The sequence below is a fragment of the Notothenia rossii genome (assembly GCF_949606895.1).
Source record: "Notothenia rossii genome assembly, chromosome: 9".
In the NCBI taxonomy this organism is placed as follows: domain Eukaryota; kingdom Metazoa; phylum Chordata; class Actinopteri; order Perciformes; family Nototheniidae; genus Notothenia; species Notothenia rossii.
This window is the reverse complement of record NC_136907.1, coordinates 69,328,894-69,345,511: the sequence shown is the minus strand read 5'-3', so window position 1 is coordinate 69,345,511 and position 16,618 is coordinate 69,328,894. Positions and strand designations below refer to the sequence as shown.

At 39.5% G+C, this 16,618-nt stretch overlaps 1 protein-coding gene across 2 annotated transcripts in view; it reads right to left on the bottom strand.

The window, feature by feature from the left end:
* Nucleotides 1–16,618, bottom strand: part of LOC307018996 (MAM and LDL-receptor class A domain-containing protein 1) — a 32,137-nt gene that overhangs the window by 566 nt on the left and 14,953 nt on the right. For both annotated transcript variants that reach the window (XM_079649586.1, XM_079649585.1), the window contains 28 exons: nt 16,456–16,606; nt 16,126–16,345; nt 14,964–15,087; nt 14,453–14,582; nt 14,273–14,348; nt 13,594–13,749; nt 12,843–12,968; nt 12,131–12,346; nt 11,921–12,040; nt 11,147–11,308; nt 10,899–10,984; nt 10,213–10,383; nt 9,743–9,889; nt 9,547–9,649; nt 8,775–8,897; nt 8,525–8,624; nt 8,197–8,356; nt 7,369–7,483; nt 7,117–7,260; nt 5,801–5,988; nt 4,979–5,144; nt 3,927–4,145; nt 3,372–3,550; nt 2,577–2,814; nt 1,727–1,886; nt 1,521–1,635; nt 927–1,047; nt 28–130 (listed from right to left, as the gene is read on the bottom strand). In XM_079649586.1, coding sequence (XP_079505712.1) covers nt 28–130; nt 927–1,047; nt 1,521–1,635; nt 1,727–1,886; nt 2,577–2,814; nt 3,372–3,550; nt 3,927–4,145; nt 4,979–5,144; nt 5,801–5,988; nt 7,117–7,260; nt 7,369–7,483; nt 8,197–8,356; nt 8,525–8,624; nt 8,775–8,897; nt 9,547–9,649; nt 9,743–9,889; nt 10,213–10,383; nt 10,899–10,984; nt 11,147–11,308; nt 11,921–12,040; nt 12,131–12,346; nt 12,843–12,968; nt 13,594–13,749; nt 14,273–14,348; nt 14,453–14,582; nt 14,964–15,087; nt 16,126–16,345; nt 16,456–16,606 — 4,119 coding nt within the window. The remainder of the gene's footprint in view (nt 1–27; nt 131–926; nt 1,048–1,520; nt 1,636–1,726; nt 1,887–2,576; nt 2,815–3,371; nt 3,551–3,926; nt 4,146–4,978; nt 5,145–5,800; nt 5,989–7,116; nt 7,261–7,368; nt 7,484–8,196; nt 8,357–8,524; nt 8,625–8,774; nt 8,898–9,546; nt 9,650–9,742; nt 9,890–10,212; nt 10,384–10,898; nt 10,985–11,146; nt 11,309–11,920; nt 12,041–12,130; nt 12,347–12,842; nt 12,969–13,593; nt 13,750–14,272; nt 14,349–14,452; nt 14,583–14,963; nt 15,088–16,125; nt 16,346–16,455; nt 16,607–16,618) is intronic.

Genomic DNA, 16,618 nt, shown 5'->3' with positions numbered 1-16,618 from the left:
TGTATTTAAAAACAACTCTGTCTGTACATTGTGTTACACCGCCTGTTCTTGTTCAGCACTACGAGGAAGATGGAGATGATGACTCCAGCCAGCAGAGTCAGACCGACAGCCAGACCTGCCGACATCATGTCTGCAGACACACGGAAACAAGACGAAACACAACATCTGACTTCAATGTCTTTGTCAATATCGCACACGTTAACCTGTTGCGGAAAGTCTGTAACAAATGCACTACTCCCTCCTCTTTGCTTAATGTTTGCTAAGAACTACAGTGACAAATTGATATTAATAGCTTTTTCTAAATAATATTCAACTATTCTTTTGTGACATTATTTATTATTAGACGTATGTTTCAGGTGGAAAAAAGGTTGTTACACGGGTGGTAGCGGGATTATCTGATTTCTGTGTAACAATAATCAGATATGGTTCACAAAGATAACATACAATAGTTGGCAGGATAAACTCATGTGCAAACAAAATAAAACACATTTGTTTGGCATCATGACAGCTACCAATGAGTCTTATCGTTATCTGCATCTCTTGAAGCTGATTCAAGTTGAGGAATGCCACTAAATGAGTCTGTGGGAAAGTTAATTATGTTTGTTAGAAGATATGGATTGAAAATAATATTAGTATATATATATGTTAAACAACATAGTAAGGTGTGCTAGAAAACAGGCACAAAGTATGAAAGGCTTTAATGGGAGTTGTTGACGGATTAAAAAAAAAAAGGTTGGTTAATAATGCAGACATAAATGATTTGTTTATACTAATATCAATGTGTGCTAATGATTTTTGGATAAACAGTTGTTTTCTTATTTACATTTGACATTACTTAATGGGAAAATAACACTTCAGAACATACATTTTCCTTTCTCTTGCTGAATGTATGCCAGTTTAAGAGGGTCAAATGGGTGTCAGGTTACCATTATCATCATCAGGAGGGCCGATGGGGGGCTCTGAGTAGCAGCCGCCAGGGCGGACGCTGATGTCATCAAGAGCAACGTCCCCTCCCGGATTCATCCCCCGCTGATACACAAACACAAACTGCGACAAAAAAATAGTTTAATGTCAAAATACAAATCAGAAATGTCAGATATCACATGAGGAAAAACACTTCATTCATTTTGTTTTGTTGTTTATGGGACTTTTATCTAAATATTTGTAATGAAATATTTGAACAAAATTACATCTGTTAACCACAAACAGTCAAATAAGTTTAGAAGTCAAACTCAAAGGCATCTGGAATATGACAAGATATCTCGACTAGATACTGTCAAATCTTAACATTAAAAATTAACAAGTAACTGTAGTGGAGTAAAAAGTACATTATTTCCCTCTTAAATATAAATAAAGTAGCATAAAAAGTCAAACCAGGTCTAAATTATATTACAGTTCTTGTGTAAATGTAGTTGATAACTTTCCACAGCTGGCAAATACCAACATGTCAAACCCTAATTTTTCTCATACTAACACTACATGCGTTTGTTCTGATAGATAAAACAAAAATACTTCATTACCCAGAATGCCTCATTATGTTTCACAGTCACACTGGCCTCCTTCCACCTGTCTCCCTTGTTTCCTGTCTCAATCCACTTCAGCATCCCTTCTTCGTTGCCACCTGAATGCATTGTTCTATGAGACAGGGCAGCACAAGTTAAATCATTTTAAGAGTACGATTCAGGATTTATGTTCCTCTCATCATCAGACACTAACTGCTCGTTACCTGTCGTTTGTGTAAACTCTGAGATTCCCAATGTGGCTGCCATACATGTGGTACCAGAATGTGAGACAGTGACCTCTAGAGGCCGGCTGGAAGACGTCGCTGATCAGGAAGGAATTGTCCCCCCACTCGCCCACTGAGTTATCCACATACAGATAGTAACCTGGTGGAATCATGACAAGATCAAAAAATATACCTGACAGAAAGTAAAGCTTATTAGATAACATGATATAGTCAACATCACTTCAAACTAGTATATACAATAGAGCCAAAGCTTCCAAACTGTAATTTATACTATTTCCACCAGACTGAGCCATTCTCACACATTTCACAAGTACTAATGTTTTGTTTCACGCACAAAAGATACAAATGCATTAAAATGGATGTAACTAATCACTGTCGTATCCTAGAATGTGAACAAATATAATCCCTCTAGCATTTTGTATACTGTAAATAATTACATTTGAGTTGGAGCAGTGCATTTCATAAAAAACATCACTGACATTATGTACTGTACAAACTGGAATTGAAAGGGTTAAGATTCTGAAAATGAATGCATATCTGGTGCTTATAATCAGAAATTATGTTTGTTAGAAGATATGGATTGGAAATAATATTAGTATATATATTTGGGAATTTGTCGAGGCAGATATTTTTTTATTTGAAGTCTAAGGACATCAGAGCAACTACTATAAAGCGAGGGGAAAGTGTTGATAATGTGCTGGGAAACTTTTAACGTTCTACTTACTCTTTAGTGAAAATGCAGATGTGATTTACAACTGAATTTAGTTTTTTGATTGTGTAAATTAATTGGATTTGGTCACACAGAGGTATAGGATGTCTGTATCATTACCGTGTATTGAGTTGGTGGTGTGGTCTACACTGGGTCCGGTGCTGGGGTTTGTGGAGGCCCCCCTGCCTCGGAGCCAGTCCTCCTGGTCCACGTCCCCTCCCAGGTTGCTCCAGCTGCACGTGTTGATTTCAAAGTCACAATGTCCCGGAGGAGGACACTGAGCGTCCGTCAGATGCACATCGTCAAAGGCCAGGTCCCCCTCCTGCGTGGGGCCGGACTTCACACCTTCTACCACGATCTGAAACACAAAGCGAGGAACATTAAACTGCTAACTGTAAATATTAATATATAAGAGCAAAATGAGAATTATATAGGTATTTTTAGGCTTATTTTATCACATTATAGTCTCAATTTGAGACAGTTCTAGACTTGAGGTATTAAAAAACGAACGGGAAAATGTTTAAAGTAATTTTCCTTTTTCTTTTTAAACTACCGGTAATAGCATGGGCCATTAATGGGGCAGTTCACTTATGTACCCTTTAAGGCTGGGTTTGCAAAAATAAATAAATAAAACAAGTTTGTAACATTTTCAATATAATATCAGTTTTATGTGGAGAGGTTGCGAGATATGAGACATGTAACTCAAGCTGTCAAGTAAATGTAATAAAGTAAAAGAGTACAAATGTATTAGATGCCATAACAAATAAATACTCCACTAACAGTTCAATGGTTCCAAGTTGTATTTAAGTTAACTACTATTTATTATATCTTCAACCATTGTCTATGAATATCACTTTTTCCCAAAACGTCTGTGTGTGATCAGCGGACTGTTTGGTGCGGATCTTGGTCACTCACCCTGTAAGGCTGCACCCGGGGCAGCAGTGACGCCTGAGCGAACCTCCACAGCCGGCCCTGGTCTCCTGACTGAGAGAAAATCAGAGCTTCCTTCCCTTCTTCGCTCTTCTGGTAAACATTCAGCATGCCCACTCCTCTGCCGTACATGTGGTACCACAGCTGCACACAGACCCCTTTACCTGAAGGGCCACAGGAAGGACAACCAGATCAGATACATGAAAAACGAAAGAAATGTACACCTTTAACTGCATAGGTGTCCAAATATTTTAGTTTGACTGTAGACAAAAGAAGTGATGGATCGTACTAAGTACATTTCATTAATGATATGACAGTCACAGTCATTGTTCTTTTGAATTCAAATGTTTTACTATAAGGGATGAAGACACTGTATGTTTGATGAAGTTTATTGGGCATGTGCGGGGATCCTATACATCCTAAAGTCAAACCCTTTGATCATATTGTATTCAAATGCATTAAATCAGGTGTTTTCTTTGTAAGACATTCAACTTAATGTTTGGTCCTGTGTGAATCATCTGTCCTGTCTGACTGTCTCACCTGCAGGGTACAGAGGTGAAGACATTTTAGCTGTCTGTCCCTGGAGGTCGTCTGTAGAGGAGGACAGGAAGTAGTAATGTCCGGTGGGGGTGTTGGTGGTGTGGTCGCTGTCCGGCCCGGTGTGGGGGTTGTGTGTGGAGCCCGTCTCTCGGACCCAGTCCGAGTCATCGTCGCTCTGCTGCTGCCAGTCACAGCTGCCCTCCTCAAAGTCACACACATCTACAAGATAATGTTTTGGGAAGCATTATAAGAGTTACTTCTGCATGGAAAGATAATGGTAACTCAGTGTTTGCACTCATTATTGCTTAAACGCTGTCATTTTCTTTTTAATGACTGTTTTTAAATGCCTTTGTCTGAATGTCTTTCATTTTTGTAAAGCCCCTTGAATTGCCTTGTGTAGAAAGGTGCTATATAAATAAACTTGCCTTGCCTTGCCTTGCCTATGAGACCCAGTCTAATAGGGATATTAAACATGTATTCTTTAAATGTAGTTGTGTCAAGTAGGGATGCAAAATGTATTCACATTTTATGGAAATCGCAATATGGACTAGTTTGATATTCAAAACACAAGTACAACTATATTTGTTAAAGGTTGAATATGTGTTAAAGTAGCATTTTGAATGAAGTAATGTTGAGCTACAGAGTTCTCCTTGCCTACAAATGGTATTTTACAGACAAAGAAAAAACAAACTATAAAATGTTCTTGTATTTTTCAAATATTATAAGAAGTATCATAAAATAATTATCAGTCCCTCCACTTTCATATTGCCCAACAAAGTATCACATACAGTACACATTTATTGTGATACTTCCCTTTAGACAGTATACAAGTCTATAAGAGCCAGTAAGGAGGGAGGGAAGGTTAAGTGGATATGATTCACCGGGCAGGGGAAGGAGTTTTTTTTACCCCTTTTCTACCTCTTTTCTAGTTATTTTACTCAGTCTTCAACATTTCGATTCACAGTAAAACAAACAAATCACTGGAAATGACAGTGCAACTAAACTAACATGTTTCTTTCTGTATTTGTTTCCTGCAGCTTCAGTTGTATTACCAGAGGCGGGACATGGTCCACTGATGAGGGAGATGTCATCGATGGCTATGTCTCCCGCCTCCCCCCCCACCGTCGCCTCGAGAATCACTTGGTGGACTTCCTGCAAGGTCACATGACTCCTCGCCAGCCGCCATTCGTCCCCCTGATTTCCTGATTTTTGCCACACCTACAGGAAAGACATGAGGCTGATTCACTCAATGAGGATGTGAGGATGCTTTTGCAACACCGGGGCATGCACTGAAACTGTGCAGCTTGCACTCATTATACAATGCATTAATGTCATTGTGCAACAAGGATTTCGCAACTATGCAAAACGTATAATAACTGAGAAAACTCAGCAGGAGCAGTCACCAATATTTCTCAACCTCACAATCGTTCAGTTGTAGTCAAGGGAAGTCAAGTAAAGTGTCCAGACTCCAACAAGTGGCCTCCTCTGACCCTTGTAATCCTTAAGCTTGTTTAAACATAAAAAATATCATTATTATTATTATTTTAAGTACACGGTGGTATTACTTTGCTGACTGCTTGCTCTTGCAACAACATCTCCATTATGTTATTTTACTCTGTTTAGTCTTGCACTATTTTATTTTATTTGTTTTATTGTTTGATGTACTATACATACTGTATATTATGTTGCATTGTTGGAGGACCTTGGGACTTCAGTTTTCATTGCCATATCTACACTGTAGCTACAGTGCATATGAAAATAAATCCTTTACAATTGAGTGTGTTGGAGAGGCTGAAGTGGTGGACTTATAACCTTTACCAGCATTTAAAAAAGAAAATAGATTAGCAAACTACATTTTTGTCCATTTTATTTACCAATGTTCTCTTCAAGGGATCAGCTGTTTGTAGGAGCATCTTCAAGGATCCCACAGTAGCTCCGAACATGTGGTACCAAAATGTGAAACAGTATCCTTTTCCACCAGCAGGCGGCAGCAGCAGAGACTTCAGCTGGGCCTTATCTCCCTTCACACTTGGTGCTGAGCTCTCGATGAAAAGGAACTTCCCTGTGAAAGAACAAAAACAGTAATAAATCCACAACACAATCAAAGTGTATTTGCAATGCCTTGTCACATGTTGTATAAACCAATGAGCTGTGAAGAATAATGAACTTAAAAGAAGAAAAAGAGAAGTTTAGAGGAAAGGTTTTAGAAAAGTCAAATGTGGCTATTCGAAGGCAAATTACAATTTCCTCCTCTGTAAACAGGAGAAAGAGGTGACATGATTGAGATCTACAAAATATATGATATCATATCAGACAAGCCTGTCTTCCCCTTTTGGAATAAGAGGTATGAGTTAGGAGGTAAAAGTGTAAAATACATTTAAAGTGTTTCTTTGAACAAACAAAAAAAACACTTTTTCACACTTTTTGCTGTTGAAACAGGAAACAAGCTTCAAGAGCTTCAGGCTCTTAAAGCAATAGCTTGTATACATTCTGATCAACACAGAGTATTTGCTATCATTGTAAAAGTTGCCTTGTGATTATTTGTGAAATGTTTGCTATTTTAAAACAAGTATTCTGTGGTATTACTTTGTTGTGCTGGTCGTTTGTTGTTGTTGGATTTGTTTACCAGAAAGGGATGACCAGTATGAGTGTGGTGTAACTGCTGATAAGCATTATTTAGTCACTCTTCTGTTTTTGTGAATTTTCTTTTCTTGTGACAGTTATTTCCCAGTAATGGTCACTTGTGGCCACAGCTACACTGAAAGAGAAAGATAAAAAAAACTAACTTACTGTAAAACTTTTCTTCCATGAATCCGGTTAACAGGTCCAATAATTATTCAATTGTATTCATACTTCTATTATGGATTTGAACTCACATGCTTTAATGGTTCTTACTGGTCAGTTGCTGATCTTATTTTTCGTGAATATTCCTACTTCCTTATTGTTTCAAATTGCATGCTTTATTTATATGAGGATTGTAATTGTGCTTACTTATGTCTATCTTTTTACCTTTGACCTATCCATAGTTTTTGTAGCTGCAGCACATTTAGCTTAATGTTTATCTTGCTTGCAGCAAAGGAACATTTCTCAACACAGCCGATGCTGTACTTCCTGTATTAAATGTAACTGAGAAGTAATACAAATGCTCTCTAGTTATTTGTATGTTTTAGGAGACTGAAGTTAAAGTGACCTGTGCTGGTAGAGTGGTCTCCTGTGGGCCCGGTGTTGGGGGTCTCGGTTGGACCCGTCCTGCTGAGCCAGTCCAACTCGTCCTCAGCGCCCTGAACCCAAATACACAGCCCGTCTTCGAAAGAGCAACCACAGGCAGACAGAGCTGAGGAGGGAGACGTGGATTTATTAGGAGAAGTATACAATCTGTGAATTATCCCTCGTACTCATGTCCAATTCATTCACATGCAATTCAGATATGAACCTTACACACCTGGTGGTTGGTAGGATTTTTCACAGTTTAGAAAAGAGATATCATCCACAGCAACAATCTGGTCTCCAGCAGTAGTTTCCGTCTGAGTCACTTTATTCACGCTACTGAACCAAACCTGAAAGAGAAATGGTTCCATTCATGCTTTTGACGAATGTTGTCCTTAACAACAAAGAAAACTACACTTAAACACCCTGCACATGGACATATTTTGGAAAATGTTAAATCGTTTCTAACATTTACCCACAATCCTCACCCTCATGCAGTGATATTGACATCCCCTACTCTTTCACTGTTTTGTTAATCATTTCCTTTCCCTAGTTCTTTTAAAATACACTCACTTGCCAGTTCATTTGGTGCACAAGTCAAAGACAGTCCAAAATATAAATAGGTGTTGAATTGGATTGAGATGTGATATCCTAATACATTTTTTCTGTATGGAAGCTTTTGTATCCATGGTGTTTACGTGATTTTGTTTTCCTTTAAGGGGAGATACTACAGGTATATAGGGTCAACTAAAGTCTACTCTACATTACCAAACCAGTTGCCAGTTCCTCAGTTAATTAGTAATACCTAGATAATTCGTTTTTGTATTACACATTTTCAGAAATATGATTTTTAGTTATGCAAATAATGCATTATTCATTGCTTACTTTTGTTAAATTGAGGAAAAATACACAGATGCAAATAGACAATTAATTAAAAATAAAAACCTAGATGTGTACTAGTTCTTTTGCACTAGTTTGAGGAAGACTCAAAATCCAGAAAAAAAAATCTTGTTTGGATTAAAACTTGATGAATCTGTTAGAAGTAGGATACACAGTTGCACACCTTATAAGTCTGGGGGCTCAGGCCTACGGGCAGATGCTCTGGGGTCCAATGGGAGACAGTGTTTTGACTGCGTGACCACAGGATTGCTTCACTCCCCTCAGCTTGCTGCATAAGCACTCTGAGTGACCCAGCACTCTCTGCGCGGATGTGGAAGTGAAACCTGCGTTAAGGAAAGAAGGAAGTTAGAAGGGGAGAGTGTTGGATTGGGAAGAAAGACGAGGGCGGTGGACAGTGTTGAGCAATTCATACTTTACATTTTCAACACTAACAAAGAACATATTTTACAGATACTAGGAAGGTTAATGTTGTGGCTATGAGTGTCACTTACAGAATCTGGCAGAAGGGAGATGCAGGGGGGAGTGGGGGACTCTGGAGGCGGGCTTCACTCTGCGTGGACCCCTGACTTAAATTCACACTCATGTAGTAGCCTGAGAACAAGGAAAAACAACAAAATCAATAAAGTAGACCCCTTAACATGCTGAGTGTAGTTATGAGGATTTCTAAGCAATGTTTTCCCTAAAGATCTGGTCCTTTGGGTCTGTTGACATTCAAATAATTGAAGCTAATAATGAAGCAACCTGTGTCTGTAGTGTGATCAGTCGGCGGCTCGGTGTTGTTACTGGCTTCCTGTCTCCGCCACATCATCTGTCCTTCACTGGTGTCCGTCCATCGGCATTGGTCACTCTCAAATGTGCACCCACCTAAAAGTTAAAGACAAGGCGTGAGTAATACTGCTGGGAAACAACGGAGGCGAAAACTGGTTCATGATTCACATGTTTGTTTTGTAACATCTTGTTACAAAATTATATAATTCCGACCTTTTACTAAATCTTGTGATAGGAAAGGTTGACCTTTGTTAAAGTGAACCAGTAAAGTCATTTTCCTTTAAATTAAACACTGCCAGATTTGGCCACTCGGCTGTCATCAGAACTTGCAATGTATACCTTACACATACAAATATATTTTGGTGATTTGAGATTGGGGTTACATTAGATTTGAGATTGGGGTTACATTAGAATCATGTAAATAATGTCTTACAAAATAAAATAAAAAGTTTCAGCTTCCTTATCATTGTCTTATTGTGCAATACTGTACATTCAGCATGAAAACATATTCTTTCTCAATCATGATCACTTGACAACTTTTATGTATATTCATTTTGACCCACATGCTCAAATTATTTCTCCCCGCTAAAACGAATGCGACAGAGTTACCATCCTGATTTTACTTTCTGGCAGCCTGCTCATGGATCTAGGAAAATCTAAGATGTCATTTCCTTTTTTGTAAGAAATTGTATTCTGCAAATAAAATGGTAGAAGCATTTGTCTGTGCATGCAACAGATAGCTCACCACAGCCATCCTCGTCCTCCCCCTGCGGGCAGTCTGCACGATAATCGCACTTTAAAGAAGCCAGAATACACACATCTGACCGCCAACAGAAGAACTCATTACCCTGCAACACAGAGAAAGAAAACAGCTCTGGATTATATTCCACAGGACTACAGTTTGATGTTTCACAATAGGAGCTTATTATTTAAAGTATTACCTGACAGGGTGTGGGGGGGGCAGAGGTGGGGGGTGTGTCAGGCAGTTTGTTGTTCTCAGGGTCAAATTCACACTCCCTGGAGAAAGAGATGTCGTCCAGCGCAACCATCGCCCTGATCCCATCACCTCGCTCATATCTGAAGACAAGCTGAGAAGTAGAGGAGGAGACACTCTTAAAAAAAAAGTTATTAGGTTTTTTTTTAGACACTTTGGATCTTAGAGGAGCTCAAATATATTGATATTGCTTTAAGTCAAACCCATATTTCAAGCCAGGCTTTTATGTCATTGTGTAGTGTCAATTCCCTCTTTCAAACATGTCCTCATTCGACCCATTGTTCACATTAAATATTGAACAGCTTTAAAAAATATTTATTTCATCTTTGTGATCTCTTATGATTGATACAAATAAGAGAATTATTCATAAAGTAGGCCTTGGCTGTCATTTACTGAATTGTGTGCGTCTTTACTGACCTTGCTAATAGACAAAGTGGAGAGCGTGACCTCTGCTCTCTGCCAGCTGTAGCTCTGGGAGTTTTCTCCGAGCCACAACACAGCGTCGTCTCTCCCAGAGCGAAGTGTGCGGCCTCGGGCTGTCAGTCGGCCTGCAGCGTCGCCCAGGCTGAAGAAGAAGAAGAATCTCACCTGCACGGAAACAACACGAGCCCTCACAGTGAGCGGACGTGCATAAAAGAGGCCATGCTTTGCTTTAAAAACAATAAAGCCATTACTTTTATCTAAATAATCTCAACTGTCTCATGAACTGTGATCAATCTGCAATAGTGGTTAATCATTTACTCTAGATCAGATTAAGCGTTTGATAACAAAAGCTATGCACACTCTGCAGAAACAGACATTGCCAAACAATTCAGTAATTTTGGATTACTTACAGTGTTCTGCTCATTATGCCTTTTTATTTAGATCGATCATTAGATTTTACATTTTAATTCCTATATTTAGTTTATAACAACATATCTGTAAAACGTATGCAACTCTAACCAGCCTAATGCGTACTGTGTGTTGAGTGCTAATGACCAAATGTTAGCATGCTTTAAAAAAATCTATATGCATTTTTATCAGCTTGTCAGGATGGCGCTCATGTCAACTTTTACACAGTCACCTCTTTCATTTTGATTTGACATGCACCCTTGAATACTCACAGTGCAGTTGGAGCTGGGTCGTAAAGTTTTGGAGAGAATCTCTGACGTCTGATTAGGCAGCTCAGCCCCAGGGATGACATAGTGACCTGTGTAATGATGAAATAAGAAAATACCATGGTAAGTAAAAGCACAGAATTACTTTTTACACAAGCAAACTCAATAAATGACAGATTTTCCATCTAGTGAGTTATTTAGAGTCAAGACCCATGTGAGTTACGCTAATGGTAACAGCTCAGAGAGTGATATACCTGCATCAGAGTTTTTGGTGTGATCCCTCGGAGGCCCGTGATTGGGCCAGGCTTCCTCTCCTTTGCGATGCGTCCAATCAGCTCCTGCTGTGCCCACGTCACTTTGCTCCCAGAAACACAGGCCTTGTTCAAAGCTGCAGCGCTCCAAAACACCTTGTTGTTCTACATTTTGTATTATTTTCAGGTAAAAGGGAGTGAGAGGTAGACAAGTTGAAAACTGCTCCTGGAGAAAAATGAACCTGTGAATGTGTAGAGCTTGTTCTTATTGATGAATCTATTATTTTGTAACTCTAAAAAACCATCAGAAAAAAAGTGGAAAATGCCATGAAAGCGGACATCTTTACATTTCTTGTTATGTAAGACAGTCAAAAAAAGGGAAGCAGCACATTTCTAAGATTTGAGAAGCTGAAACCAGTAGATGTTGCTCAGTTATGGTAACAAATAAATAATATTCACTTTTATAAAAACAAACAGCTTCCAATTAATTTTCTTTCCATCCAATAATTACCTAATCATTGCAGCTCTATGATTGTGTAATGCATTTGTATACAGCACACCACACTTGTACATTAATTCATATCACATACTTTTATATTACTACTTTCTTATACAGTAAAAACTTAACTCCTAAATATTTAGCGGATGTAATGAAACAGTGTTCAGGACAAGGGGAAGTACACAGGGAGTGTCTGTGTGACTTGATGAATCAACCATAACAGTATATTCAGTATTTTTAACATATTTTGTAACCTTAAAACATTTGTGATGTCTCACCACAGTTGTTCTCATCAGACCGGTCCCCACAGTCATCGCTGAAGTCACACACTTGGTTGAGCCCGACACACACACTGTTGTTGCACGTAAACATATTCTCTGGACACGAGGGCTGGGGCTCTGAGTAAACCAAACGTATTTCAAGAATCAGCTTGAGAAGAAAAGTAGACAGCTGAAATAAAGTGTGTGTTGGTACAGCAGGTCACCTACCAGGCAGGGAGCAGTTGGTGAAATCTATGTCATCGATGGTCATGTGTCCGGGCCGGTTGAAGGTCCTCGAGGCTTCAAACAGGATGGTGAAGGCCACCGGGATTCGACCAACCGTTACCTCACCGTGATGCCACTCATCTCCATGGTTACCAGACAGCCACCACAGTGCGGTGCTCCTGGAGCCGTCGTGCAGCAGCACCTTCAGCTCCTCCATGTCTGTACCAATGAGAAAGAGTTAAAGTTACTATGAGGAGAATGGTAGCCATTTAAAGGGTAGACATTTCCTTTAAGAATATATTTTGTGGTTTTGGCAAGGAGGCAAGATCAACAAAGAAAGAACAGAAAATGATAACAAAAGAAAGTTAAAGAACAGGCATTGCAAAGCTTTCTGTAATACTGAGTGTGATGACCAACAGCCACTAGGCAATCAACAGCAGAATGCATAAAGTTAAGAGCATGCACGGCTGAAGAGAGTAAACATATTCAAGACCTTGACTTCAAGTATGTGTAGAAAGTTTTGAATATTAATACTGACTTTGGGTAAGCTAAGCATTGCAAGGCTATGCAACCTGCAACCCGCATTAAGTGTCCTCATACTACCTGCTCCTAAAATAAATGTACAGTAGGCGCTATAGTCAGATGATGACCTAATGACACAAAGTGAGGGTTCACAGCCTAAATGAAAGTTCCTTGTAGTTTATTTTAAACATACCTTCTCCAAACATGTTGTAGTAGAAGTGTAGTGTGCAGGTGGCGCTGGCCTGGTTCATGATGGGACTCTGCACAGCAGCAGGGGTAGTTTCAGTTCCCTGGCCCGGCTCCAAGGCCATGTACCAACCTGGCATAAAAAGATAAGAACCCAAAGCGTTTTATTATAGACTAATCTTTCCACACACAATCAGCAGCAGTCAGTTTAAACTGAGTTTCGTATACAATGCAGGAAGTCCTTAGATGTTCTCGGGACTGATTATATATTTTCGCCCTTCTTTATTGTCTTTACAGAGCTTAGGGCATTTTATTTTAGGTGTGATAACAGCTGACCTAACAGCATTATCCTGAATTCATATTCCATTAAAATCAAGGAATCCAAGCCAGAACAACAACAGGATGGGGATGTAGAAGCTGTGGCTAAACCTAAAGCCGACAATGCAACCATAACTATTGGAAAAGAGGAAACATATTCTGCTTATTCAGCCTTTTCTTACCCTTGTAAAAACACATTTTTTACGATTAAAAATGTATGATAAAAAAAACTAAAGATCTTTCTTCTTTCCACTTGGCAGGGTTGTAACTATGATGAGTTATTATATGAAGGGAAATCCAGATAGATACAAATTATGTTTGCTTTTTTATGGAATCCAAAGTCCAGAGCATCACAAATGTTGGTAACCTCTTTGCTCTGCCTCTTATTGCTGTTAGTGGCCTTCACACTAGATGCAGAAGCAGAATGAGAGGGGGCTCACCCAGTTCAGAGCCCACTGTGTTGTCCACGGAGGGTCCAGTGTTCCCAGTAGCATTCCTTGTTCTCGTCCACTGATACTGGCCTGCACTGATGTCCTCCCAGCCACAGGTGCCGTTTTCAAATGAGCAACCCACAAATCCCAAACCTGTCTCATTCACTAAAAGAAAAAGAAAAAATGTGTTTATTATTTATTGAATCATCATCAGACATATTGGCATAAAGAAGCTCCCTTACGGTCAAAATGCACAACTTTAGTGGATCATACAATATCAAGCATTGAATTATTGTAGTCTTAAGATGCCTCTACTTTTATATGGATGTTGGTTTCAAACCACAGCAAAGGCCAAAGTGTTACCCGAAATACACTAGGTAAGATTTCTTTTTTTAGCCAAGCTGCTTGCCAGGAATGCCTATTGCTACCTAAGCAGCTGTTGAACATCTGAGGTCCCGGTCACTTGTGTAGTCAGCAGTCAATGACAATATAAAACAGTCCATTATATATATAGATTTCTCAGAAATACACTGGAATCATGAGAACTTAGTGATTTATGTAGACAGATTAGATTAGGCTGATGAATCCGGTGATACACAAGATTAGCCACTGATATGCAGATACACACAGTCTAAAATTACCCGTCGTGCATGTAGTAGATATTGAAATAAAAAAGCAATTTCATTACCTTGACAAAGGTCTGGAGTGACAGTGATGTCATCGATGGCAATAAATCCTCTGTTAGTCTCTGCTTCGATCAGCAGCTGAACATGAGGTAGTTGAGAGAAGCAGGGAAAATATTTGCTTGAATATCCCGCCATTCTCTTATTGTTTATTGATGTCTACCACTCAGCCTCTGTTATATTACCTGGAAAGGTTTCGTCCTCTCTATAGATTGAGAGAACTTGGTCCAGCCGTGTCCACTGCTGTTACTGTTGAACATCGGTTTCTCCTCCGATGGCCCTGAACGCATCAACACCTTCAACGTCCCTGAGGCACTGACAAACAGCAGAGTCATGTTATTATGTGACATGTGAAAACAGCTACGGTAATTATTCTATTGTCAATCAAATTTAATTTGTTCTACTTTGACTTGCTATATTTAACGTGGATCATATTTTTACAGTTTCTTGATAGCTTAAACCTTTTCTTTGTTCAAAATTGACATTTTTGCATACAACTCTCACAGTGTGTACAAAGTGTCACAGGATCTTCTTTGTCTTGCACAAAGTGGCGGAGGCAGGTGATTCACGTCTAAATGCCACTTGTGCTCACTTTCTGAGGAAGTCGATGAGGAAACTAAACAGGATGAAGTGCATCCTCCGCATTGTCACAAACTGAACTGTGTGAAAGGTCGTGGTTCGTCATGTAGTGCTGACCTGCTGTCCATATGGTACCAGAAGGTGAGACAGGAGGCGCTGCCTCTGGGTACGATCCACTCTGACACAGCCTGAGAGACGCTGCTGTGGGTTTGGTGCAGTGAGGAGCTCAACAAGAACTGACCTAAATGCAAAGATAAGAATTAGATGATTACGTTTTGCTGACACTTGCATTACCTGATCATTGCATTGTCATTTAATGGTGCACCAACATGAGGGAATTATTTCCAGTGCAAGCTATCTTCTGTGAATGCTACACATTCTTTTTGCCTGTTGGAACCTTTCAAACTCTAAATGCATGATGATCAATGTCAGTAAGAGAAAGATACATATTTGATAATGATTTTGTAGCCTTCTCATTTTAAAGTTGCTTTTGTAGAACAGACATAAGGATATGATTTGTGGGGCAGGAGGGATGTGATTTCAGTAACAGGACATAAGTCAGAGATAAAAACAGAAGTTAATAAGTAACAGAATGTCAGTTTAACAGCTGCTAACGTGGCGTAAATCAATCATTGATGGTTGTTGAGTTAATTAGTCAGCTAACTTTAAACCCAAATATTTCCTGAGGCTTTTCAAATGAACACACGTTAATTATTGCTGGGATTTCTACTGCAATTTCCTTTCCATTATGTTTTATTATTTAAAAGTGGCAATAGACAAGTTAGGGTTATTTTTTTGAGTGGTAGACTTACCACATCATTGTTCCCAAACCTTTATTAACGAAATAATACATTTCCAATTGTTTAACCATTTCCTCTATCTTGGGATAGCTACCAATAGCGATTTCTTCTTTGGTTGTGCAAAGGTTGACACAGTTCCTTTGTGCCGTGTGTCGTACCCGTTGGCAGACAGAAATGTGTGGTGAATGACTTATGGGAACCAATTGAAACTCAGATTGTGTTATTGTCCTATAGCCACTACACTGTGCATTCAACATTTACTTCCTAATGATAAATTAAAGCAAAAAAAAAACCTAGATAATTCCATTGTAAGGTGATAAAGGTAAATAAAATATCTTTTGAAAAAGAGACCATCAAGGAAACAGCACAGTAAGAACATATTTCATTTTCCAGTGATGTGAAAAATACTTTCAAGTGCAGTTTTGATGCAGTTAAAAAAAAGAAGCATTTTAAAGTCAAGTTAAAGTCAAAGTTGGTACCCTGTGGGGTCTGAGTGGTGTGGTCTGTGGGCGGTCCCTGGGAGCCCCCCCGTGCCAGCACCCAGTCGTGTCCATCTTCTTTGGGGATGTTGACCCAGGTGCACTGTCCGGACTCAAAGTCGCAGCTTCCTGGAGGACTGCAGGCCCCTTCCCTCACAGAAACATCATCTAACTTCACTGTAGCGATGGTGCCAGTCACATGATCTGTCTTAAACACCACCTGGTGAAAGATAGGAACTGTTATAGGAAGTAGAACCAATGGGAGACAGGGAAAAGGCAGTTTTATTGGCAGGAAGTGTTGGAAATAGAAAATTTGAAAAAGCTGCCTACACGGAATTGTGCGGGGGAGGACACAGTGACCTCTGCCACCTCCCAGCCTGCAGAGGGCGCTTCAGATCGTTGCCAAAGAGCATCCTCCAGGTCCCCGCTGCGCAGCAAATGCACGGCAAGGATGTTACTAGACCCCGCAGGTATCCAGTACCTGAACAAGTAC